This window comes from Lutra lutra, chromosome 3 (genome assembly GCF_902655055.1).
Source record: "Lutra lutra chromosome 3, mLutLut1.2, whole genome shotgun sequence".
NCBI lineage: Eukaryota > Metazoa > Chordata > Mammalia > Carnivora > Mustelidae > Lutra > Lutra lutra.
Genome location: NC_062280.1, coordinates 190,208,168 through 190,234,598, shown reverse-complemented (window position 1 = coordinate 190,234,598; position 26,431 = coordinate 190,208,168). Strand labels below are relative to the sequence as shown.

General features: G+C 39.4%; 1 protein-coding gene across 1 annotated transcript in view; it reads right to left on the bottom strand.

Annotated features, from left to right (window-relative positions):
* PCCA (propionyl-CoA carboxylase subunit alpha) overlaps nt 1-26,431 on the bottom strand; it is a 405,781-nt gene that overhangs the window by 282,367 nt on the left and 96,983 nt on the right. Inside the window, exon 7 of the mRNA XM_047720325.1 lies at nt 15,553-15,684. Coding sequence (XP_047576281.1) covers nt 15,553-15,684 — 132 coding nt within the window. The remainder of the gene's footprint in view (nt 1-15,552; nt 15,685-26,431) is intronic.

Sequence of the window (26,431 nt, the reverse complement as noted above, 5' to 3'; positions counted from 1 at the left end):
CGAGCGAGCCAAGGGCAGAGTGGAGCAGGGCTGCACTTGAGCCTGAGAGCAAGAAAATGAAAAGTCCTCACTATGGCAGCATTTTGAAGGATGGGAGCATATAATTTATTTATTATTTTGAGTATTGTCTACCCTCTGCATCTCCCTACCGCAGAGTAAGGTATAAGCTCCATAAAAGCAAAAATCTCTAACTGGTTCAGGGGTAAGTTTAAATTCCTAGAACTGCCCGGCGCATCATCGTCGTTCGGGAAACAGCCATTGCTGAACGAAAGCCTGACGGAACCAAGAAACAAATGAAGAGTTTAGAGAGAGGCAAGAGGGATGTGAGTTTAGCTGGGAAGCAAGGGCCTAGGAGAGAAAAACTACCATTTCTCTTAAACTCAGGGGTACGTGGTTCAAGTTTCACTGAAATCTCACTTTCTCCAGAAAGCCTTTCCAGTCCTCCTACACCAGGTGAGGTGTCACTGCTGCGTGACCAGATTACACTCTGCCCTTCAATTATGACAGCCCTGTCACTTACTCTCCAGGACAGCAATGCCTAGGTGAGCTGCTCTCTAAGAACCCCCCAGGGCTTAGCAAAGCGATACATCAACACATTATTTGTTGAATGAATCAACAACTAGCCATCAGCTTCCACAGAAACAAGTCTGTTGCCTGAAGGATCTGCTCCAGCGCCAAGGGAACTGCTCATCCCCAGCCGGAAGTGAATCAACTTACATCCTAGGAGAGGCAGCGGCCTGGTCAAATTCGCGGTCTACGTGATATACAGCAAGGAAGTGCCACACGGCAGTTGGGAGCAGGAGCTCCAGAACCAGCGAGGCTTGGGTTTTGCTTCAGTGTAGGCCGAAGAACACTCGGTGACAGACCGTTACTGCCCCGCAAAACCCACCCAACATGTAGCCTCCTCCCTCGTCTTTCAACCCTCAGTCAAGCACTTTTCTTACTTACTCAATGTTTGAAACTGGGTTCTTGAAACGTGGGTGGGTTTCACAGAACCCATTCTTTTTATTTTTAGAGCCTCTTCTTAAAAAATAGTACTTCTTAACTGTAATTTTATTTTTAAAAAACATATTTTATTTATTTTAGAGAGAGTAAGAGAGCGCAAGCAGGGGGCATGGCCAAGGGAGAGGGAGAAGCAGACTTCTAGCTGAGTAGGGAGCTGAGTAGGGGCTCAATCCTATTATTCTGGGATCACGACCCGAGCTGAAGGCAGATGCCCAACCAACTGAGCCACCCAGGTGTCCCTTAAGTGTAATTTTAAATGCATTTTTCATTAGTTTAAAAGATCAGGGGCGCTAAGTGGCTCTGTCAGTTAAAAGATCAAACTTTATATGATAATACGTTTTCAAACTGAAGGGCCACAAATTTATATTAAAATGTAAGAGAAAACAGACATTTAATAAAAACATAAAATAAGTATTAAATTTTATCTTACCAAATATACTTCACTCTTTGTTTATATAAAACAAATCTCTTTTAAGCAAAACATCATTATTTCTTCATAGATCCAACCTGGCAATATTTGAAGAAAAGGTAGAACTAATTCTACTTACTCTTAGCTTTAGAACAAACTTTTTGGGTTTTCTAAAGATTTTATTCTTAAGTTATCTCTACACCAAATGTGGGGCTCACAAGAGTCACATCTACTGACTAAGCCAATCAGGCGCCCTCAGAACATTCTTTTTCTTCTTCTTCTTCTGTAAGATTTTATTTACTTGAGAGAGAGAGTAATAAGCGAGAGAGAGAGAGAGAGAGAGAAGAGAGCACAAGCAGGGGGAGGTGCAGAGGGAGAGTAAGAAGGAGACTCCTCTAAGGAGGGAGCCCCTAATCCCAGGACTCCAAAATCATGATTTGAGCTGAAGGAGATGCTTAACTGACTGAACCACCAACGCACCCCCCCCCCAGAATATTCTTAAAATATTCCCCACATCTACTAACAGTATGACATATGATACAACATATGAAAATACTACAGGAGGGGTGCCTGGGTGGCTCAGTGGGTTGAAGCCTCTGCCTTTGGCTCAGGTCATGATCCCAGGATCCTGCTTCCCTTCCTCTCTGCCTACTTGTGATCTCTGTCAAATAAATAAATAAAATCTTAAAAAAAAAATACTACAGGGATTAAGATAGCGTATTCTATTGAGGAAATGTTCAACGATATTCTGTAATTTATTAAAAGAAAATTTCTAACAGGTAAGACAACGATCTCCTGAAAATCAAAGAAAAATCAAATATAAAAATTTCAACAGAAGCAATAAAACAAATCTAATGCTACTGATGCCTTTACACAATTTTCAAATGAAGAACATAGAATATTTCTGTTTTCATATCAAAAGTTAATACAATTGAGAAAACACTGAAAAGCACAAAACCAAATGAAACCAAGTATTAGCAACCATATTCTTATGGCTTCAAAGCAGGAAGTAGGAAAAAGGATTGGTCCAACAATATGATCTGATTCAAATCCCTGTTGTTCATTCTATAATCACAGCCTATAATCCCAGTTTGAAGAAAGCCACATCTTGGTTCTGAAGTTACAGAGCACTTGGGAACCCTGATGAGGTAAATATTAAACCATATAGTTCCAGCAGTTCCAGAAATGGAGAAAGAGCAAAGACAGCACCAGAACAACTAGCCATCTCTTTTACCCCTCTTTTTCAGTACAACTTATATTAAAGGAGCGCCATCATTTAACCCGAGAGCAAAACAGTAAAAAAAAATTCAGTGATAGGAGGGGTTGGGCAATGTTGCTATAAACAAATAAGCAGATCACAAAAATGTCATAAGGGGCTAAGAAAAATCGAGTGCCTTTTCTACAAGCCTATTTGTTCATACTCTCCAGCCCTCACCTGGGAGGCATCAAAGTGCAAAGGCTAAGAACGCGGGTGCTTGGGCCAGAAGGCGCGGGCTCAGCACTGGCTCTCTCCGAGAGTGAGCCCGCTACCTCCCTGGGTGCCTCCCTGGAATCTGGTTTCCCCATCTGTAAGATGGAGATAGTGGCAATTTCTATCTCCTAGGGTCACTGAGAAGATGAAATTAGTTGGCACAGAGTATGCCTTGCAATATGGGATAAAATGGGTAGCCTGCCACCACAGATGCCAAGTCTGCTCCTTGCCTGCCAGTCTTTGGCTGGAATATCTTGTGGTCATCATTTAGCCTCTGAACCTGTATAATGCAGAATTAATACCAGCATTGCAATACCGCAAAAAATTGTGCACCTGCATCCCCAGGACACTCCACTGGGGTCAGACGATCTGTGTGCACTCATTGTGGCTGGTGGGTAGGGAAAAAGAGTGGGGAAGGGAAGCAAAAACTGTAATAAGGACAGGCATATTTAGTCATCCCTGATGCTAAACACCCAATTCACTCCAACATTGATTCAGACCGAAACTCTTTGTCACTTGCTACAATACAGCCTACTTACCAACCCTGAATTCTGTACTCACTGGATGAGAGTCCTTCTACTCATTCACATGGAAAGCTACTTAAGAGTTCACTTTCCTCAGCTGGTTCTAGAACAAATCAGCAACTGTTTGGCGGGGGCGGGGGGGGGCTACTGCTTCTATATGCTATGGGTAAACACTTATCTGTACACAAAAAGCATCCTCAAACTACTGTGCATTCTTATAAACGTAAAGCAAAAACTTTCAACAGTCCTGAGTTCAGGAAATGGGTTCTAGCTGATTGTGTTTTCCAGACAACTCTGAATCAAGCAGAAGACTATCTGAATATCCTTTCAAATCTTTCTAAACATTTTTATACCATTTTAACACACTTTATACACATTTTTATAACCATAAAACGGCACAGTAAAAGTAACTGAATCCTTTTTCAAAAATAAAAAAGCCTCTGAGGCATCATCAGGAAGGTCACTCTTGATTTAGCAGGACAAAAGGATACTGATGTCTAATAATGTACTTTGGAATTACCAGGACACAGCTTTTCCATTTTTTGGTTATTCTGGTTTTTAAAATGATTGCCTTTATGCTAGTTTTTGTTGTTATTATTTGGCTCTTTTTGCTAAAGCAAGAATACAGTTTTATAAATCCGGCTAATAAGGTGACAGGAACATTGACTACTTTAAGCCTGTACTGTGCAATTTACCAACCTCATTCAAACACATTACCACACTGCTCTGCTCTGAGATGTGAAGGGCAACAGGAACTCAGAGATGTTTAATGAAGTTCCCTCAAAGCTGGAATGCTGATATCACAACAAAATGCAGTGATCCCTCCCTCTGCCCCACTCCTGATGTGTACCAGATTGGAGAAATGACAAATTCTACTTTATTTTAGGCCTCTATCATTTCATGCCCAAGAAGAGCACTTTTAACTCACTGACCAACCTCGCTTTGCACTGCTCCAATCCGTTTTCCACATCACAAATCAAAGAAAGTTATCTGATTCTACAATTTTATCATGTTAACTTTTTTACAGGAAACCGTTCAGAGGCTCCCAATGCAAACAGAGCCACCCCCAAACCCAGGCACGTCGAAGTCAAGACCACACACATCTGGATCCTCATTTTCTCTCCAGCTCACTCTTTTTCTGCGGCCTCGGGTGCTCAGACCAGCACTTTTCTAAAGCTCACGCAGGGGCTCAGCAACAAACTTTACCAATAAGGTGTTCTTGTGTACCTTAAAACTGTGTCTCAGGGCTGCCCAGCAGGGAGCCTGCTTCCCGTCTCTCTGCCTGCCTCTCTGCCTACTTGTGATCTCTCTCTCTCTGTCAAATAAACAAACAAAATCTTAAAAAAAAAAAAAAAAAAAAAAAAAGCTGTCTCTCCCATCACTTTTTAGCTAACTCACTACTACTCAAACTTCAGCTATCACTTAGCTATCACTTCCATCTGCCCTGGCATCCTCAAACTAGGTTAGGCGGCCCCCCTCCTAGAGACCCTCGCACTCTGAGCTTTGAATAATTAAAATGTACTAAATTGCCTGTCTACTTGTAGGTCACCTAAGGGGACTTAAAACCCTTTGAAATCAGAGTCTGTAGCTCATTATTCTTTGTTAAACAAGTGGGCGGGGGTTCCAAACTCTGTCTTCGACCAGCTTCAGATGCATACCCTACAATTCTCTCAAGCTCTGGAGATCAAGTTAATAAGATGTTGAATAAAACAGAACTTGTTAAAGGCAAATACTTGTTATCAGATGACTACTTGAGGATTGTACCTTAAAATAATGTGGTTTCCCTCTAATCGAAAGAATCATTCAAAAACAAGACATAATGAAAACCACACACAAGACTGTGGCAAACCATCTCTATACACCCTCCATACACTAGCCTAAATATTCAAATGGGAAAGGAAGAAATGTTTTAAAAAGAAATGTAACGAACTGAAACCACATTAATTTACTCAAATTAGGTGAACATTACTTGGGGGGAAAAAACTAGAAAACAGTTGTCAAGAAAAAAAGAAATTTAGGGGCACCTGGGTGACTCAGATGGCGAAGCGATAATCTTTTAGGCTCAGGTCATGATCTCAGGGTCTTGGGACTGAGCCACACATTGGGCTCCCTGCTCAGTGGGGAGTCTGCTTCTCCTTCTCCCTCTACTGCTCCTTCTGCTTGTGTGCTATCTTGCTCTCTCTGTCAAATAAATAAATTAAATCTTTTTTAAAAGGAAAGAAAGAAATTTAGCCTTAAAGATACTACAGGCCAGGGGCGCCGGGGTGGCTCAGTGGGTTAAAGCCTCTGCCTTCGGCTCGGGTCATGATCCGGGGTCCTGGGATCGAGCCCCACATGGGGTTCTCTGCTCAGCAGGGAGCCTGCTTCCCCCTCTCTCTCTGCCTGCCTCTCTGCCTACTTGTGATCTCTCTGTCAAATAAATAAATAAAATCTTAAAAAAAAAAAAAGAAAAAAAAAGATACTACAGGCCAAGGGGGGAGGGGAGGGACAACAAACAAAACTAAAGCAAAATAAAAAAGCCAACCTGTGGATTTAAGAAAGACAGAATTACCTACAGTTAACACGTACGTGCTTCCAACGGAAGAGTGCTGCCAAGGCAACTGCTAAAACCACACGGTACTGCAAAACTTGTACCATTTATTTGCATCAGCAAAACGACCTGCTTAGATGCCCTCGAAGTAATCCCTTATGAACAAATCTGCAACTATTAAGTGTGAAGAACAGTGTAGTTCTAAACGAATGTAGTTACTACAAAAGAAAACTAAATAACCGAACTTTAAAAGGTATGTGCAGCCTTTTAGAACAAATAACTAAAAGTAAGCTAGAAATAAAACCAGAATGAAAATTTAGGAGCAAAACAAAAGGGCATTCCTAAAATTATTTTTAAATGTTTATCTGAAAAATATAACCTACATGTTCAGTTAGGGCGTAACTAAATTCAGACAACAGGCGTCAAGAACTATACACCGTAGTTACAAGTTACACAGGCAATGAGAATCTGCCATTATGTGAAGGCATGAGTGGATCTTAAAAGTCGCCTAAAGCATACAAGGAGACAAAACTGAAAAGGTAAGTGGATTTTTCTTCTACTTGCTACTTATCCCTATTTTACAAATTAACAGCAGCTGCAAATTCAAATGCAGATTGTCAAATGCAGCCTTCGGGAAAAGATGAACTCGTTGAACGAGCAAAGCCAACTTTATTATACCTACTACATTTAAAGATACTGACACTTTGAGGCAATCTGGGAGGTTCCACTAAGTTCTGTTAAAGACCCTGGATTCGAAAAACCGCAGAGCTCCTCTGATGCCCAGAGAGCCCACACCCAGGGGTGTCCCCAACCACAACAGTGACAAAAATCTCACCGGGGAGAGCTCCGATTTCCTTTTTAGGAAACTCAGGAATGAGGAATCCTTTGATATTTGGATTAGATTTGAAAATGTTTATTACTAGAGGAAGACTTCCTTATTAGAAATAAAATATCCTCGACATTTTTTGTTCTAAGCCCATAGACAAAGTTTACGTGGAAGAAGACAAGTATAAGACCTATAAGTTCACCTTCATGTAGCTCCAGAAGCTGATGTATTCAGAGGATTTCATCACACTGGTATCTGAACAGGATAAAATTTCCTTTGAAACCACATCAAAACCTTGAGGGGCACCTGGGTGGCTCAGTCAGTTAAGTGTCCACCTTTGGTTCTGGTCATGATGTCAAACTCCATAGGGAGCTCCCTGCTCAGTGGGAAGTCTGCTATTTCCTCTCCCCCTCCTCCCACTCGTGCTCTCTCACTCACTCACTCCCTCTCTCTAATTAATAAATAAAATCTGTAAAATCAAACAAACAAAACTTGAGAACTTTTTGTCTTGACTTTTGTCCATGGGAGTCTGGATCTGGGAGAGCTCTCCCTTCCAAATTTAAACCACCAAGGCATGCATATTGTCAGATCTACCATTAGAGATGGCCAACCACTACGCTGGGGGCCCAAGACATGAGGTGAACAAACAACACATTTGATATGTTATTACAAGATTCTCGTGGGTTCGTCTCAGGACAAGGCTGTGCTCTCTCTGAAGCAAACCTCTCCTTAAAGGTACTAAATCCAGAAACCAAGTTTATGTTCCTATGCTTCTAAAAACCAGAATCTTACCTAGGATAATTAAAAATTACCACAGACTCTTTTGTAAGCTTTTGATATGAATGGTTCGTGCGAGAGTCACCTGATTGGGTAGGGAGGCAGTTAATAAAAAGCTCAAATACCTAGTGTTCTGTAATTTTTTTCATTCAATAAGGAAGCTTCCAAAAGAAATTCGGATTCCAAATTTGCTTCCTTATGAAATTCACAGGGAAGACAAAGTTCAAAGGAAGAAGGAAAGGCACAGGAAAAGCCAAATGAAAAATGTGAAAAATTTAAAACTCTGTCAAACCCTATGGTCTTTATCCTGCTATTCCTTTTCCTCCGTCCTGTCTTCCTCCATTTCCTCCTGCTCTGCTCTTTCTTCCACTGACCTGCTCCCCCTTTCTTCTAACTGGCCAGAAACCCTCAAAGCAACATTACCTTTTAAAATTAAGCTAATTGGGGAGCGTGGGTGGCTCAGTGGGTTAAAGCCTCTGCTTTCAGCTCAGGTCATGATCCCGGGGTCCTGGGATCGAGTCCCACATCGGGCTCTCTGCTTCGGCAGGGAGCCTGCTTCCTCCTCTCTCTCTGTGCCTGCATCTCTCCTATTTGTGATCTCTGTCTGTCAAATAAATAAATAAAATCTTTAAAAAAAATAAAAATAAAAATAAAATTAAGCTAATTTCAGAATTGGGTCAGCCTTGACAGCTAAATTAAAACTTTGGTCTCATTCTGAACTAAGAAGCATTACCAAAGACTTTCCAAAGCTTACAAAGATTAGATAGACATTTGCAGAGAAAAAATGGGGAACGTATAAATAATCCAGGGTCCCCAGATTGATATGAATCGGCTCACACTGCTAGTAAGAACCTGAGATAAGGGGTGCATGATGATAAGGGGTGCTCAGTAGGTTGGACATCTGCCTTTGGCTCAGGTCATGATCCCAGGATCCTGGGATCAAGTCCGTCGGGCTTCCTGCTCATCAGGGAGCCTGCTTCTCCCTCTTCTTCTGCCTCTCACTTGTGCTGGCTCTCTCTCTTCTCTAGTGCTCTCTTAAAAGAAAAAAAAATGAAGAAAGAAAGAACCTGATATAAAAGGGGCGCTTTTTAAGTGGCTAAAGCTCAGGTCATGATCTCAGGGTCCTGGGATCAATCCCCATGTTGAGCCCCTGCTCAGCCTGCTCCTCCCTCTGCTGCTCCCCCCGCTTGCGTACTCCGTCTCTGTGTTAAATAAAATCTTTTTTTTAAAATGTTAATTTAAAAATTAAAAAGAAAAAGAGCCAGAGATTAAATACATACATACATACATACATACATACATACATACATACATACATACATACTGGATACAAGGGCAAAATGGAAGACCTAAGAGTGACTTCAGACTCCTAATTGCATAGGAAACCAGACAAGTTTAGAAAAACTGGAAATAATGGGAAAGGTCCTAGGGAAGCTACTATCAGAATCTTTCCTATGAACACAGGTTGGCCTCTGATCTGGTTGTGCTGGCAAAGAAAGGAGACATCTATTGGGCCCTTCAGAAATAGGCTCTGTAGTATGTGTAGGCATTCAGGAGTGGACCCCGAAGCAGTTGTGATCCAGCTCCTTCCTCACTTTTTGTGAGTAGCCTTAAGCCAGAAACAGAAAATTTTATAAACAAGCAAAAACTGGTGGAAAGAGTCACACAGACAGATCTTTAATTCGACACTATAAATTTCTCAAGAGCCCATAGACAAAAGCAGAATAAGAAGCAGAATAAATTGATGGCCTTACAGATGAAACGAGATGTTTCTACTCCAGCCATTAAAGCAATCTCTTGCAAGGTGCCTTGGTAGCTCAGTCAGTTAAGAATCTGACGCTTGATTTCAGCTTAGGTCATCTTCTTCCTACATGACACCACACCCACTGACTTCATGAGAAAGAATACGTAGGACAAACAGAATTTCCAGAACATACGCTCTCCTAATGACCACATGTGTGAATTCCTGAGGATTCTGCTATTCATCATCAAGACAGAATTAACTTAGCCTCTGACTCATTACTACCTTTGTGACCAAAATCAAGCCCACACTGAAGATCTCAAGGCGGCCAGATATTTTGTTGAAAAAAATTAAAACTATTCTGGCAGAAATACTGGGGCAAAATAGATCACAGTTCACAATAACCCATCCAAACCACCACCTGCATTTATACAGCTCTCTAAAACAAGAATGAAAAAAAAAAAAAAAAAAAAAGGAAAAAAAACAACAGTTGACAGCCTACTAAAGAAAAGACTTGTCACACTCATCACACTTGGCTCAGTCTTTCAAGTCTGCAGTCACAGTGTGGGCTATACTGCCTTTTAATTTGGAGGCTCAAATGGGGACAAATCCAGGCTCATTCAGATGGTTGGCAGAGTTCGTTTCTTTGTTGCTGCATGACTAAGTACCCTCCTTTCTGCTAACTCTCAGACACAGACTGCCCTAACTCAGATCCTTAGAAGCTACCTGAAGTTTATTGTCATGTGGACTTCGTCAACATGGCTGCTTATGTCAAGTCAAAAACTAGAATTTGTTCTCTAGTCTCCTAAAATGGAGTCTTATATAATGAAACATACTCACAGCAGTAACACTCAATTACTCTGCCCTACAAAGCAAAGTTAATGCAGTGATAGCAAATCACCTTTGCTCTATAATAGGACCTAGTTCAGGTAGTGACAGGCCATCACCCTTTGCCATATTCTAATAGAGAAGCAAGTCACAGGTTTTACCCAAACTGAAGAGAGGATTATACAAAGGTCTGGATGCCTGACAGTTCCTCAAAAAGTTAAACATGGAATTACCATATGACCTTGCAATTCCATTCCTGGGTAAATACCCCCAAAGAACTCAAGACAGATACTCAAACAATTGCACACAAATGTTTGTAGAAGCATTATTTATAATCACCAAAAGATGGAAATAACTCAAATGTCCATCAACTAATGATTAGCTTCTCTAAAAAAAAAAAAAAAAAGTGGTTTAGGCCTATTATGTAATATTATTCAGCCATAAAAAGCGATGAAATAGTGATATACACTACACATGGATCCTATATTCTACTTAGTTTTTTATTAAACCTATCTAAAGTCCTTACTTCCATATATTTGCCGTTACATACTTTCCATTTAATTTTACCTAGAGACTCAAATTCCCTAGCTAAATTCTTTAAAAATATTTTTTAAATTTATTTTTTTTAGAGAGAGAGGGAGCAAACAAGGGGAGAAGCAGAGAGACAGGGACAAGCAGACTCCGCACGGAGCACAGAGACCAATACGTGACTCAATCCCATGACTTCAGGGATCAGATCAGGACCTGAGCCAAAAGCCAGAATTGACAACTTAACCCACTGAGCCACCCAGGAACCCCTGGTGAAATTCTTTATACGTTTATTTTTTCCACATTTTCTTCAAAAAAACCTTTTAACAGATCAATCGTACTTATTTCACAGTTATCATCAACTCCAGTATCTACAGCATATGTGAATCTATTTCTATTGTCTGTTTTATGTTTTCTCTTGGTTTTTCATTATGCTTTCCTTTCTTTGGTGTGTCTAGTAAATATGTACTACATGACAGATAATGTGTATACCACGGTTATATGTGTAAAAATTCATTTCCTAGGAGATTATTCATCCAACAAGTACTTCATGAGCACTGACTCTGTTCCAAGCACATGTGTAAGTGATGCAGTAACAAAAAGAATGCAATCCCTTCCAGCAAGGAGTTTATAATTGCATGCGGGAAGTATACACTGAACCCATCATTAAAATGGGCAGAAAGGCCTATAAAATCTGAGTTCCCTACTACATCCTACTTCAATCACCTCATCTCTGATTCTTCTTTCCCTTGATCACAGAAGCCACAAGATTCCTGGTTGGTTGTTGAACATCAAGTACATTTCAATCTCAACAACTTTACACTTGTTACTCTTTCTGCCTAATATGCTTTGCTCTTCCTCCTGATATCTGCATGACTTGCCCTGTCACCACCCTCCTTCCCCCATTCCCTGTCTCATGTTTCACCATAGCATGTACTATGTATTTCATTATTTGTCTACTGTCTGTCTCCTTCTATAGTATAAGCTCCATGAGGGCAGGAATATTTTTATTATTGTTGTTCATTACTATACACACTGCACTTCAAACAACATTGGACAAATAGTATGCACTTAAATATTTACTTAGTAGATGAATGTATGAATGATTTAAAATGTGATGGGCGAAGTATAGGGTACTAAGAGAAAATACAGCAGAAGGCCTAATCTAATCTAGGCAGTTGAGGAATGCCTGTGTGAGGAATGTATGTTTAAGCCAACAGCCTAACAATGAGTAGACAATAAGGAATGAAGAGAGAAGCAGAATTAACATGCATGACAGAATCTAGTGCAGAAGTTTCAAGAACCTGAAAGACGTCATATATGGTTGGCATACGCAATGTAAAGGGTAAACCGGCACACTATCAGTTTGAAGAGAAAAAACAAAGCCCAGCTATTTAAAGGATTTGAATTAGTAGCCATTCAAGAGTTTTTCAACACAGGCATCAGACTGAATCTGGATTTCTGAAAGGTCACTTAAGCAATGGTGTTGAAAGCTAACTGGGTGGGGTGCCTGAGTGAGTCAGCTGGTGAAGCCTCTAAGGTTCTAGTTTGAGAAACAATGTGGAAAATAGCACCCCTTTCCGAGACAGGAAAGAAACAGGTTGAGACGCTTACAGCAGGCATCAGCAAACACCTTCTGAATGGGCCAGGTAATAAATATTTCAGGCTTGCTGGGTGACGCGGTCTGTCACAATTTCTCAACTCAGTCACTAGTGGAAAAACACAGCCATCGGCAATCCGTAAAGGAGAGAGCATGGCTGTGTTCCAGCAATACTTTATTTATTAATCAGACGTGCATGGAGACACAGTTTGCCAATTGCTAATCAAAGAGAAAATTATGAACTTAGCTTTTAATTTATTACTTTCAAGATGCCTCAGGGGCATCAAGCAAAACCATTTAAGAAGCAACCACACATGCAGTTTTGAAATTCAGGAGAGATCTAGCCCAGATAAATAGAGAATTGACATGTGAGCCGTAAGAATAAGTGAGGCTGCCCCAGAGTGAGAGTGTACAATAAGAAAATATTTACTACTCAGAATCCAAAACAAAACCACATTTACAGAACAAAGATAGGAAGAACAATCAGCATGAAGACTAAGAACAAGCATTCAAAACAAGCCAAAAAATACAAAAACATAACTAGAACTGAGTCATGTGCCAGAAACAGATATTTCAAAAAGGAAAAAGTGACCAAAAGCTCAAATGCTTTGAAGAGCTAAAGACCAGGATTACAAATTATATACTGAATTTACTGAGTAGGAAAGGTTGCTGGTAACCATTGCAAGAGAAATTTCCATAAGAATGAGGAAAGAAGCCTGACTGTGGTAGATTAATGATTAAGTGAACAGCACAGACATGAAAACAAGTAAGGGCAATTCTTCTAAGACCTGTGGCTGTGAAAGGGAAGAGAGACTAAGGTGACAGCTATGAAGTGACAAGGAGTTACAGTGCCCTAGGAAGAAAACAACCACATTTCTTTCCCCTAAACTGGAAGCACCATGTGGTGAGGGATCCTGGGCATCAGCTGCGAAAGCTGCTTACTTAATGAGGAGTTATGTTTGGGATCTAGAATCATCTACAGCTATTCCACTTTCTACCAGAAACACATTTATAATTGATGTTTTATGCATATGGACAGAAGCTCAACACAAAGATACACATAGAACATCATAATGTTACAAAAGTTAAACACATACCATCATTAAATGCAATCCAGAGCGCTAAGAGAACATCTTTTAAATCATCAAGTTTTTTCCTATGAAAGTATGAGTCAATATTAATCATGACCGAACAGGAGAAGATATTTGAAATGACATATCCAATAAATATAGAAAGAATCTATATAACTCAATACCAAAATACAAATAATCTCATTAAAAGTGGACAGAAGACCTGAATAGACACTTGTCCAAAAAAGACAATACAGATGGCCAACAGACACATGAAAAGATGCTCAACATCGCTAATTATCAGGGACACACAGATCAAAACCACAATGAGATCATCATCTTACACCTGTCAGAATGGCTAGAATCAAAAAGATCAGAAATAACAAGGGTTGGTGAGGATGTGGAGGAAAAAGAACCCTCCTGCACTGTCAGTGGGAATGCAAACTAGAGCAGCCACTGAGGAAAACAGTATGGAAGTACCTTTAAAAAAAAAAAAGGAGAAAAAAAAAAGATTTATTTATTTGAGAGAGAGTGAGAACGAGAGAGAGAGAGAGAGCATGAGCTGGGGAAGGGGCAGAGGGAGAGAGAGAAGCAGACTCCTTGCTGAGCAGGAAACCTGATGTGGGGCTCAATCCCAGGACCCTGGGATCATGACCGGAGCCGAAGGCAGAGGCTTAACCGACTGAGCCACCCAGATGCCCCGCAAGTTCCTTTAAATATTAAAAATAGAAATATTATATGGTAAGTGATTCTATTTTGGGGTATTTACCCAAAGAAAACAAATACATGAATTCAAATATATGTACCCCTATGTTTACTGCAGCATTCTTTGCAACAGTGGAGACATGGAAACAGCCCAAGTGTTTACCGATAGATGAATGGATAAAGAAGAGAACACACACACACACACACACACACACACACACACACACGGATTATAACTCAGCCTTAACAAAGACTGAGAATTTGCCATTTTCAACAACATGGAGAGATCCAGAGGGCATTATACTAGGTGAAATAAGTCAGGGAAATACAAATACCACATGACTTCATTTATATGCGGAATCCGAAAAACAAATAAAAAGCAGCATCTCCTAGCGCCTGGGGGTCTTCAGTTGGTTAAATGGCTGCCTTCCGTTCAGGTTGTGATCCTGGTGCTGGGATCCAGCCCCACATCTGACTCCCTGCTCAATCAGGAGCCTGCTTCTCCCCCTCCCTCTGCCTCCCTCACCTCTGCACTTGTGTGCCCTCTCTCTCTCTCTCTCTAAATAAATAAATACGTTTTTTAAAAAGGTAGAATCTCATATCCATAAACACGAAGAACAAACTGGTAAGTGTCCAAAAGGGAAGGGTGTGGCGGGATGGGTAAGTGGGTGAAGGGGACTGGGAAGTACAGGTTTCCACTTACCGAATTAGTCATAGGGATAAAAGCTACAGCACAGGGACTACAGTCAACGGGACTATAGTAGGGTTGTCTGGTGACAGATGGCAGCTACGCTTGTGGTGAGCATAGCATAATGTATAGAGTTGTGAAATCACTATGTCGTACACCTGAAATTAACGTGACTTTATGTGTCAATGAGACTTCAATTTAAAAAAAATTCTTGATCATGAAATACAATGCTTAAGTAAAATCCTTTTAATTTTTAAAAAATATTTTATTAATTATTTGACAGAGATCATAGGCAGAGAGGCAGGCGGGGGGGCGGGGGAAGCAGGCTCCCCACTGAGCAGAGAGCCCAATGCGGGGCTCAATCCCAGGACCCTGAGATCATGACCTGAGCTAAAGGCAGTGGTTTAACCCACTGAGCCACCCAGGTGCCCCAGAAAATCCTTTTAATTTTTTTAATTATTTTTTATTTATTTTCAGCATAACAGTATTCATTGTTTTTTGCACCACACAATCCTTTTAATTTTTAAGCAAAAATCCTTTTAATTTATACCATTTAAAATAATCCAGGGGCTCCTGGCTGGCTCAGTCTGTGTAGCAGGCGACTCTTGATCTTGGGGTTGTAAGTTCGAGCCCCATGTTGGGCACAGAGATTACTTAAAAATAAAATCTTAAAAAAAAAAAGACTAATCCAGTGTAAACAACACTGATTTATTGTAACCTACACATGCATATTTTTGCATTTCGTCTTGCATTTATATTATTACATTTAGTAATAACCGCGTTTTATCTTATGCTTTTCACAAAATGTTTGCCTTAAGGACATGTATATTACAATAACATCGTTTCTCACCTTGACTACTCCATCAAAGCCAGGGATTGTGTTAACCTTTGCTTTCTTAGCTAATAATTTGCTTTCAATCTTGTCACCCATGGCTTGAATAGCATGTGTGTCAGGTCCAATGAAAACGACATCTGCTGCTGCCTGTGGAGAAACACAAGTAGAAATGTGTAACAAAAACAATGCAGCGCTTGATACAGTCACAACTTTATAAAAAGAAAAACCCGTATGTATATTTACTAATTATTTACATACCAAAAGCAACTTAAAAGCAAAGCATTTGAGCCAATACATTAAAATATACAGTGTTGTATACAGTACAAGTGCACAAAGATCTAGGAAACAAAGTCGAGCCAAAGAAAAGTAACAAATGAATGATAACAAAGTAACAAAATGTGTGATATTAACAGTATTCTTTGGGAAAGCCACTTCTGTAGTATATTTATATACAGTATCCTGCCACCTAACCTAAACAGTAGGTTCACCTTTAAAACACCTCATAAATCTTTGCCTTCTCCCTCCCCTACAGCACAATGCCTAGTTCAACACAAATGTCCTTTTTTTTATTAAATACCAACTCTGTGTCAGGCTTCCAGTTAAATGTAGGGGACATGGATGAAAACCATAGGATATCCACTAATTCAGGGGAACGTGGTCACTAATACCTCAGGGAAACAGACAAAAGAAAGTACAGAATGTTTACATCCTTTGTGACTACAAGAAATGAGTCAAGAATACAGTGGGAATTTACCAGGTAGAGTTATAGTTTCAACAAAAACTCTTCTGTATAAATCACATTTAGTTCCCAAGCAATGGATCCACCCCTGTGTTTGCAGTATTATAATGAACAAGATGCTAATGAATTCTGCCAACAAACTAATCAGGGAGAGAACAAAACATGATGTAGAGAGCGCCACCACAGGGCACCGTCTAGAGAAGTAAAGGTGAACGCTGCTGAAGTAAAGGATAAGGTTACTGGGTGAAGAATGGAGATTAAATATGAAAAATGGAAAACCAGAATGTATCCCTGGCACCATTAGAGCCAGGCCCTGAACCTGTTGCTTCTCCCATGACCTCTGGTCAGATCGGCATAAAGAATAAATCGTGTATTTTATGCCTAGGATTCGATCTATTAGCACTGGTGCCTGAAAGGACTCATGGTTGGGGGAAGGAGCTTCATTCTCCTTGTATTGTCCAGAGTAGCTACTGCAGCATGTTGCTTGGACCGGTCTCTCCGCCATTAGGAACCAAGAGGATTAAACACACCCAGAGCAGAAGATGGAAGGAGAGCAGGGAATCAACAGAAGCAATGTACGGAAGATAAAGAATTGGGGGGTGAGATGTCTATGATAGTGTACAGGAAGCTGACAGAGAGGTCTAGAGGTTCTAAGATGAGTCCAGGCTGAGATATGGATTTTCAAAGGCATTAAATACAGGAGAAAATTAAAAGTTATATATGAAATCACTCAGATAAAATATACAGAAAAACCAAAGCCTTTAAACTCAGGATGTATAATTTCCCTGTGTCCAAAACCAACAGAGAAGAAAAGGGAATTTTTAGATTCTGAACAAATAAAGTCTCCTTTTCTTTGTGTGACAATGGGAATAATAACCACCTTGCAAGTTTGATTGAAGGATTAAATAAAATAATAATGTAAAACACCAGGCTAAATGCTAAAACTGTTAATTCTTATCTCTTAAGCAGAAGTCCTGATAAAAAGAGAACACTAGAAAAGTAAGGCAGTTAGGTCCACAGGACCTCAAAATACATTATAGGAAACCAAATACCTACAATTACCAGTTATAAATGGAAGAATGTGAGATGAGAAACCTCTTCAGCCAAGACAGAGGCCCATAAAGTACCTCCCCATCAAATGTTCGTATTTAGTTTTACTAATAGAACCTTATTTTCTTAATAAAAAAAAAAAAAAAGAATCTTTTGTAAGACCCTCAAAATGTAAACACATTAAAAGTGCTCTCTGCAAGAGAGCAAAATGGTCGTAGGCTTCCATCTCCGCACACTCCACATACTCCACATGTCTCCAGCTGGATAAACTAGTCATTTTGGACAACAGCAATTATCATATCATATCACGTCTCTTCATCCCAAACCTGCAACCCACTAAATGCCAAGCCAAGTCAAGAGGAAACAATAATGTTTAAACTATCGGTTGTCTTTCCATATTCTCATTTTATTTGCTAAGATGGAGGAATTTTTGTTATGAATGCAGTTTTAAATACCACTATGGTAGACAGATGTAATCAAGTAATCAGAATACCTACACAAAGAGTTGAAAAAATAACATAAATGAGAACATCCAAAATACATTATGATTATACAGTAAAAATTCTGATTAACAGGAGCCCAACAACTAGGAAGCTCTGATTAGTTAACTAGATTTTTCTCAAACATTCCAATTTGAGACAAATTACTTACCCCAAAATGTAAAATTACCAAGAAAAAAGCTCACATCAAGGATTTGGTGACTTATTCTTTTGTGCCATCCAACAGAAAAGAAAAATAGCCAGTATTAGTAAGCTGGGTAACTACTCAGACAGATGTTTCAATGAACTAATTTTCTCTTACTTTTAGATGTTTTGGTAGTATTCCCTGGGTTAGCCCCTAAATGTCATTAAGGCAAAATGAGAAGGCAGTGTCCTAGTTCTTAACTTCCTTAATTCTTTGACCACAAGAGCAAGGATGAGGTCAGGGTAAGAAAGTATGTCAACTGCAAAATGATGGACCATGTTTTTTTGTTTGTTTATTTATTTGACAGAGAGAGAGATCACAAGTAGGCAGAGTGGCAGGCAGAGAGAGAGGGGAAAGCAGGCTCCCTGATGAGCAGAGAGCCTGATGGGGGGCTCAATCCCAGGACCCTGAGACCATGACCCGAGCCAAAGGCAAAGGCTTAACCCACTGAGCTACCCAGGTGCCCCTGATGGACCATGTTTTAAAAGTTCTGAGATTTTGACCAGAGTCATCTGTGCGATTATAAAGTTAAGGCCAGAATTTATCATGACTACCCTTCTGATAATCTTTTGTTCACCCTGGATCTTTTGTCATCGATCCAATTCTCTGTCTCCCTTTATCACAAGTCTTTTTGACATTCCATAGCAATAACATACACTTCCAAATATATGCTTTATAAGGTCCTTGTAAATTTATACTGAATGACGCATGTAATACCTGAATGTATTATTACAGTCAAGGGCGTTTCGGGGGCCTGGGCAGCTCAGAGTGTTGAGCATCCAACCCTTGACTTTAGTTCCAGTGGTGACCTCAGGGTCATGAGGTCTTGTCCCCCATAAGGCTCTATGCTCAGCAGGGAGTCTGCTTGAGATTCTCTCCCTCTGTCCTTCCCCCACACCCCCCCTGCCCCGCTCCTGCGTACTCTCTCTCCAAAATAAATAAATAAATCTTTAAATAATCTTTTCTTTTTAAAGTGGCCTTTTTTAAAAAATAGCATTGGAAAACACTTTAATAGCACTACATAGGAAAGAAATTACAAAAAGCCAAAATCACTGCTCTAAGATTCATTTTCTAAATTCTGTGATTTTATGATTCTAGTTAAATTTTGAGAGAATGAAAAAAAGGGTTTTGAGTAGCATGTTAGGGAATAATGAGATTTAACTTAAAACAGGCTTTATGTTGTGAATGAAGGACAGAAATAATCATCATTTATAAAAAATGCATGATACGGGGCACCTGGGTGGCTCAGTGGGTTAAAGCCTCTGCCTTCAGCTCAGGTCATGATCTCAGGGTCCTGGGATTGAGCCCCGTGTCCAGCTCTCTGCTCAGCGGGGAGCCTGCCTCCCCCTCTCTCTCTGCCTGCCTCTCTGCCTACTTGTGATTCCTGTCAAATAAATAAATAAAATCTTAAAAAAAAATGCATGATACATAATTTGTTCTCAGAAATATTTAAGTAAACCGCTACACTATGAATTCAGATTTCTTTTAAATGCATATACTTTAGGCTCACCACGATACTATTTGGATAACTTTAAAACTAGGGTCAGACAAGAGACAAAGCCATGAAAAAACTGCTGAATTGCACAAAAGACTCAGATTCTAGATTTTAAAGTATTCCTTGCTAAAAGGAAAAAGAGTTTCTGGTAGAAAAGGTCAGTTCAAGATTGGTATGGGGAACTTAACACATGAGTTAAAAAAGTAAGCCAGTGAGAGAAAACTTCCAAAAATTAATATGATTATGTCAAAAGCACACAGTAGCAGACAGAAAGGCTACCCCCAAATACGGTAATAACAGTATGAACACCAAAAAGAAGGACAGGGAGATTACAAGGTTAATTAATCTTTTTAAGACTTTAGCAAAACTTTTCCTGCTATCTCTATTCAAGTACTTAAACTTCTTAGACATGTATCACTCATTTCAAAAATCTATACAGTTCTCTAAAAAGCAATATAGAGGAAAACTTTACAGATAAAACTATGCAAAATAAAAGGATCAAGATAAAATCCCATACAATGTCTTTATAAGAAAAAAAAAATACTAGAATAACATCCATGAAGAGGGAAAAAAAAACCCCACAGGAGAAAAATGTAACAACATGTAACAGACCAAAAACTGTTAAAAAACATTTTCTAAAGTTACAGAAAACATGAAATAACATAAATCAGATTTAGAAATGTTCAGAAATGGGCGCCTGGATGGCTTAGTCGTTAAGTGTCTACCTTCAGCCCAGGTCATGATCCCAGGGTCCTGGGATAGAGCCCCACATCGGGCTCCCTGCTCAGTGGGAACCTGCTTCTCCCTCTGGCAACTCCCTGCTTATATCCCCGCTCTTGCTGTCTCTCTATCAAATAAATAAATAAAATCTTAAAAAAAAAAAAAGTTCAGAAATGAGGTGACAGACCTCAAGATAAAATCAGAAATTAAGAAAAAATATCATTCTAGAAATGAAGACTAACCAAGAGGAAACTCAACAGTGAATAAAGGAAACAGATAAAGCCTTACAGGAAATAGAGAGAAACTGAAAGAAAAACTTTTCTGAAATCAGATACCAAAACAATGAAATTATTTTTAAAAGATACAAGAGGGGGCGCCTGGGTGGCTCAGTGGGTTAAAGCCTCTGCCTTCAGCTCAGGTCATGATCCCAGGGTCCTGGGATCGAGCCCCACATCGGGCTCTCTGCTCAGCAGGGAGCCTGCTTCCTTCTCTCTCTGACTGCCTCTCTGCCTACTTGTAATCTCTGTCTGTCAAATAAATAAATAAAAATATTAAAAAAAAAAAAAGATACAAGAGAAAAATAACAAAATTGAAGAGAAAGAGCATCCAACATATGGCTAAGAGGAGTCTTTCAAGAAAACTAAAGCAAAGGAAAAAAATACCAAAAACTGTATTTCAAGAAAATAGTTTTAAAATTGGAAATAGATAGCAAAAAGACATACTACAGCAAAACTGAGAAATTCCAATCCAGAATGACCACGATTTATTCCAACAATACTGCTTACAAGAAAAAGAAAAAAATACAAGGAAAAAAAATAAAGAATATGTGATTTCTACAAAAGAAAAGTTTAAATTATCACCAGACTTGGACAATGGTCGTCCAAGCCGAAAGAAAACAGAATAACATAGTCAAGAAAAAGTATGAGCCCAGGATTTTTAAATCCAACAAAACTGACATCCAAGAAAAAAGTGCAGAGAAAATGTAACAACAAACAAGAACTCAGGGCCTCTCTCTGAGGAACTGAACAAACCTGCAGCTCGCAAACTCCAGACTGTCAGCCTCAGCTGGCGAGCTCCCTGTCTGCACAGAGTCCGCCAACCTACGTGGATGGTGGCCGCAGCGCCTGGCTGGCTTAGTCAGTGGAGCACGCAACTCTTGATCAATGGTTTGGGAGTGTGAGCCCCACGTTGGGTGCAGACTGCTTAAAAATAATATATTTATGTATATGTATATGTATATGTATATGTATTATAGAGGGAAAACAACATTTTTGAGAAAAAAAATTTAAGAACACTGCATCCTAGAGGACCTGGGTGGCTCAGTCGGTTAAGCATCCAACTCTTGATTCTGGCTCAGGTCATGATCTCAGGGTCATGAGACTAAGCATCAGGCTCAGCACCCCGCACAGAATCTGCTTGGGATTCTCTCTCCTCTCCATCTGCCCCTGCAAGTGCTCACTCTTCCTTTCTCTCAAAAATATAATAAAATCTAAAAATGCATTAAAAAAAAAAATACTGTATCCGGACGTGTGAAAAATCACATGAAACTGAAGGATCACATGAAACTACCCGTGCCCACTCTTTCTTACTCTCAAAAATAAATAAATAAAATCTAAAAATAAATAAAATCTAAAAATGCATTAAAAAAAAATACTGTATCCGGACATGTGAAAAATCACATGAAACTGAAGGAGTTTTACTGGAAAGCAACCATGCCCTTTAGTTTACACATTGTACGGCTGCTTTCTTGCTACCACGGTCAAGACTGAGTAATTTTAACAGTTTTGTGAAGCCAAAAATATTTAATAATCTGGCCCTTTACAAAAAGGTTTGTCCACTCCCTTCTACAGAATAAGTTTCAGAAAAACAAAATTTCTAAAGAGGTCAAGTAAAGGGCCTGTGGTCACCTGTAGGACTAAAACCAAATGAAGGCTAAGGAGAGAGTATGCTTTATACCAGCTATATTTTCTTTTTTTTTTTTTGCCTTAATTCTTTTTTTTTTTTTTTAAAGAGAGAGAGGAGACAGGCAAAAGAAGCGAGACAGAGAATCTTAAGCAGGCTCCGTGCCTAGCACAGAGCGCAACACAGGGCTTGATCGCACAACCCCAAGATAATGACCAGAGCCAAAAATCAAAGAGTCCTATGCTTAACTGACTGAGCCACCCAGGCGCCCCATATTAGCTGTATTTCCTGACAACAGATACAGTACAACTATTTTTAAAGTAAGGGAATAACAGCAAGATGATGTATAAAACTTCTTTAGAGTTTTCAGTAATCATATTAATACTGACACTGTCATCCTCAGATTGTTCTCTGTGTGTGTGTGTGTGTGTGTGTGTGTGTACTACTGTCTAGACAAAGAATCATGAAGTATTCTAATTTTATCATCTCCCCTGTCCCAGACAGTCAGAACTCTAAATATGAAAACAAAAATGCAGGGGTAACAAAGAGGAGGTTATCCTGAATTTTAATTGAAAATATCACATGAGGGGCACCTGGGTGGCTCAGTGGGTTAAAGCCTCTGCCTTCGGCTCGGGTCATGATCCCAGCCAGGATCCTGGGATCGAGCCCCACATCAGGCTCTCTGCTCAGTGGGGAGCCTGCTTCCTCCTCTCTCTGCCTGCCTCTCTGCCTACTTGTGATCTCTGTCAAATAAATAAATAAAATCTTAAAAAAAAAAAGTTGTTTGAAAATATCACCATGAACACAGAAGGTATTTTTAATCTCACGTAAAGTACAGGGTATATTTAATTATACTTTTATTACAAGTTTTATATGTGTGTGTGTGTGTGTGTGTGTGTACACATATACACATATATATGAAAAACACTATGTATTTGTTATATAGCATGTGTATTATGCAATAACTATATTACATATTTACATTATATACACCCTAATTGTGCTTGGGGATAGCATTATATCTAAATATACATATTAAATATATTAGCATGTTATATATTCTACTAACAGAACATAGTTAATACATACATCATATGTAATTAACATATGTCTTTAAAAACCTGTTAATACACATATCTTCCTAGTCCTATAAACTAAAAGGCCTAGAAGCAAAGACCCTCAGCAGCAATGACCATGCCTGGCACCCTGACTGTGGTCTCTAATACCATTTAAGAAAAAAAAAAAAGAAAGAAAGAAAGAAAAAAAACCAACAGTGATAGCTGATTAAAGGCCTGGAGCAGGAATGTAAAACGTGAGCCTAGACTGTCTTGTCAGACTAGAGAACCAGGAAGCTGTAAAAGATTAGGAGGTCAAGTCAAAAAGACCATGACCCAACTTGAATCCCCTCTGGCCTAAGAGAAACAAGTTAGGCTTCGCTAGTAATGCCAACAGATTTAAGCATACAAAATGGGTTTCAATCTATGACTTCATAATGATACTTTTTAAAAGAACTGGGTCAACTTTGAAGGATAAGGAAACATTCATCAGCTCAAAAACTAGTAGATAAAGGTAAAGAATTGTGCATTTATCTTGCTCTTTCTGTATGAATTGTACCACCAGGTAACCAAACAATAAATGTGGCAAAGTGTCTCTTTATAAATATATTCCTATTTATTTGAGAAAGAGAGCAAGTATGAGTAGGGGAGGGGGTGGAGAGACAGTGGGAGAGGGTGAGAGAGAATCTTCAGCAGGCTCCATGCTGGGCCCAGGCAACGCTCAATCCCACAACCCTAAGATCATGACCTGAGCTGAAATCAAGAGTCAGATGCATAACCAGCTGAGCCTCTAGGAGCCCCTAAATATATTCCAGTCAATTAATGAAAAAGATGTCAGAGTTAAAATTTCACTATTTTGCAATCCAGTGAAATACTAGACACAGACAGTAAGCATCAAAAGCTGCTTACATTATAAGAAGTGCTAACAAGACACTATGTACCTCCTACGGTCTTGGCTGAAGGCATCCAAACCCAGATCTCATCCCATCTCTAAATCCAGGTGTAGGAATCCAATCTACAGAAAATGCCAAGAATGGAGGAAAACCCTGAGCTATACCATGAGCACATACTCAACGAAGTCAAGATAGAAATTCTACAAGGCAATAACCCAAGGTTCTTCAACAGAAAGTTGTAAGGAAAAGAAAGGTCTGAATCTGTGGATTAAGAGAAATTTAAAAGGCATAAATTTGAAAACAAATGGACCAGACAAACCACAGTTTCTAGGGATCCACATTTGGACAATAAAAACTTTTAAAACGCAAGAAAAGGATTACTAGAACAGTCACGTAGTGGGTATGAACGGGACTGAGACGGGCCACAGGGACAAGTTCCAGGGCAAACACCTACTATCTAGACCTAAGCAGGAACTACTAGGTTATTTACCTTAAGCAAGCCACACATTTGTTTTGCATAGTTTCGCACTTTTATTTTACAATAAAAATTTTCTAAAGTGATTTCAGAGTGGCCACACCAGCTTCTGGAGTGAAACCAGCAGCTGGCCCAGGAGCAGACAGGAACGAGGTGTGAATGAGCCCTCCCACCACTACCATTCAACGTTCTACTGCAGGGGCCGGCGGTACAGCAGAACAGTGTGGGATTAGAGAAGACTGGAAACCAAATCCTAATTCTATTTTCTCTACACTGACTATGGGGTATCAATCAGGAGAGGTACAGAACAACCCTAGAAAAGGGTGCCACCGGCCTTGAACCCTCTGCATTTACAGGAACCGGTTTCTTTGAGGTGCGGTCAACTCACTGGGAATTTAGAACCCAATTTATGTGACTCACTGGGGTAAGAACACTAAGGCATTTGACTGCCATGGGGGGGGGGGGGTGGTAGAGGGGAGACAAAAGTTTCATTCTAAAATTCTAAGTATAAACTTATAAACCAACACAGTTTGCTAATTTGTTTGGGATGCTAATTGCAAGATCAAATGAAATCTAATGACATACTTATAACCTGTATTTACTGTACAGAGCACCGTGTATGCTGTGACTTAATTTTGCCAAAGAAATCTGTGTCTTTCTCTTTCAATATCACCAGTATCTGGATTTCATTCAGGCTAGTGTATATTTTGTATTAAGTGTCTACTTGGCACAATGCACTCAAGCAATATTATTACTTCCAGATGATAGCCATGTACAATATTTAGTTAGGGAAATGGAGGGGCAGTAACTGCCCCCACTGTAACAATTGGCAGAAGTCAGGTTTTCTAGTTGCGGAATATAGTTACATATAAAACCCTCTTTTTCATTCACAGGAAGTGAGCATTATAGCAACTGAACACTTTCTACTTCTAATATTAGACAGTAGAATGATGTCCATGTCTACTTTTCAGCTATTACTAAGTCTGAGAATGGTTACATTTCTTTTATTAAATGTTTTGGGTTTCTGACAAAAGTACCTGGAGCAAACAAAAGGTTTGGGGTACTTCTTAATTTAATAAAAGCCACTGAAATCAACTATAAATCTCTGAATATCTTTGTACCTTTGGGGTAAATAAACTTTTCAAGCTCATAGGGAAGATATTCTATTTTTTTTAAATTCTCGTTACTATGTTCTATATCACCTTTGGGAATGTTCCTTCCACTTCAGAAGATTAAGATTAAAGTTTGTCAGTGTTTGCCATCTCTTTTGTGCATATCTGATTTCTTCTTTTCGGTTCCTTGTAATCAGCACGGATAGCTATTTCCAGAGTCTCACTGATTGTAAAGAAGAAAGATGCTGGGCACTTAAGCTTCATTGATCACACTCTTAGTGCAGACCAGGAGACTAAAAAGAGATGAGTTCACATAAACCTGAGTGGGCTGTTAACCTTTTTTTTTTTTCTTCAGAGGAACTGTAGATGCAATAACATTTCCAGCTGAAAGACTCATTCTAAGATCCTAATGTTTAAGAATGCAAATGAAGTATTCTGTCTTTTCTGTGCCTGGAGGTGTTATGTGAGAAAACAGAAAGAGGTTTCTAGGATTAGTTCCACAGATTCCCTTTATCATGTAAAATCTCAGGCTGGTTGCAATGGCAAGAATCAAAGAAAAGCAATAGAGAAGATACCCAGAGAAAATGAATTCAGTAATTTCCTTGGCAATCACATTGAGAAAATCAAAGTTAACTAAAAAAGTCAGACGTTGGGATGAATCTTAGCCTCCTTCTTTTAAAGAAATTCTAATTTAATATTTAGAACATTTAAAACAAAATACACTGGCAAAATACTGATGATCAATTCAATGACACTAAATTTTCTCAGA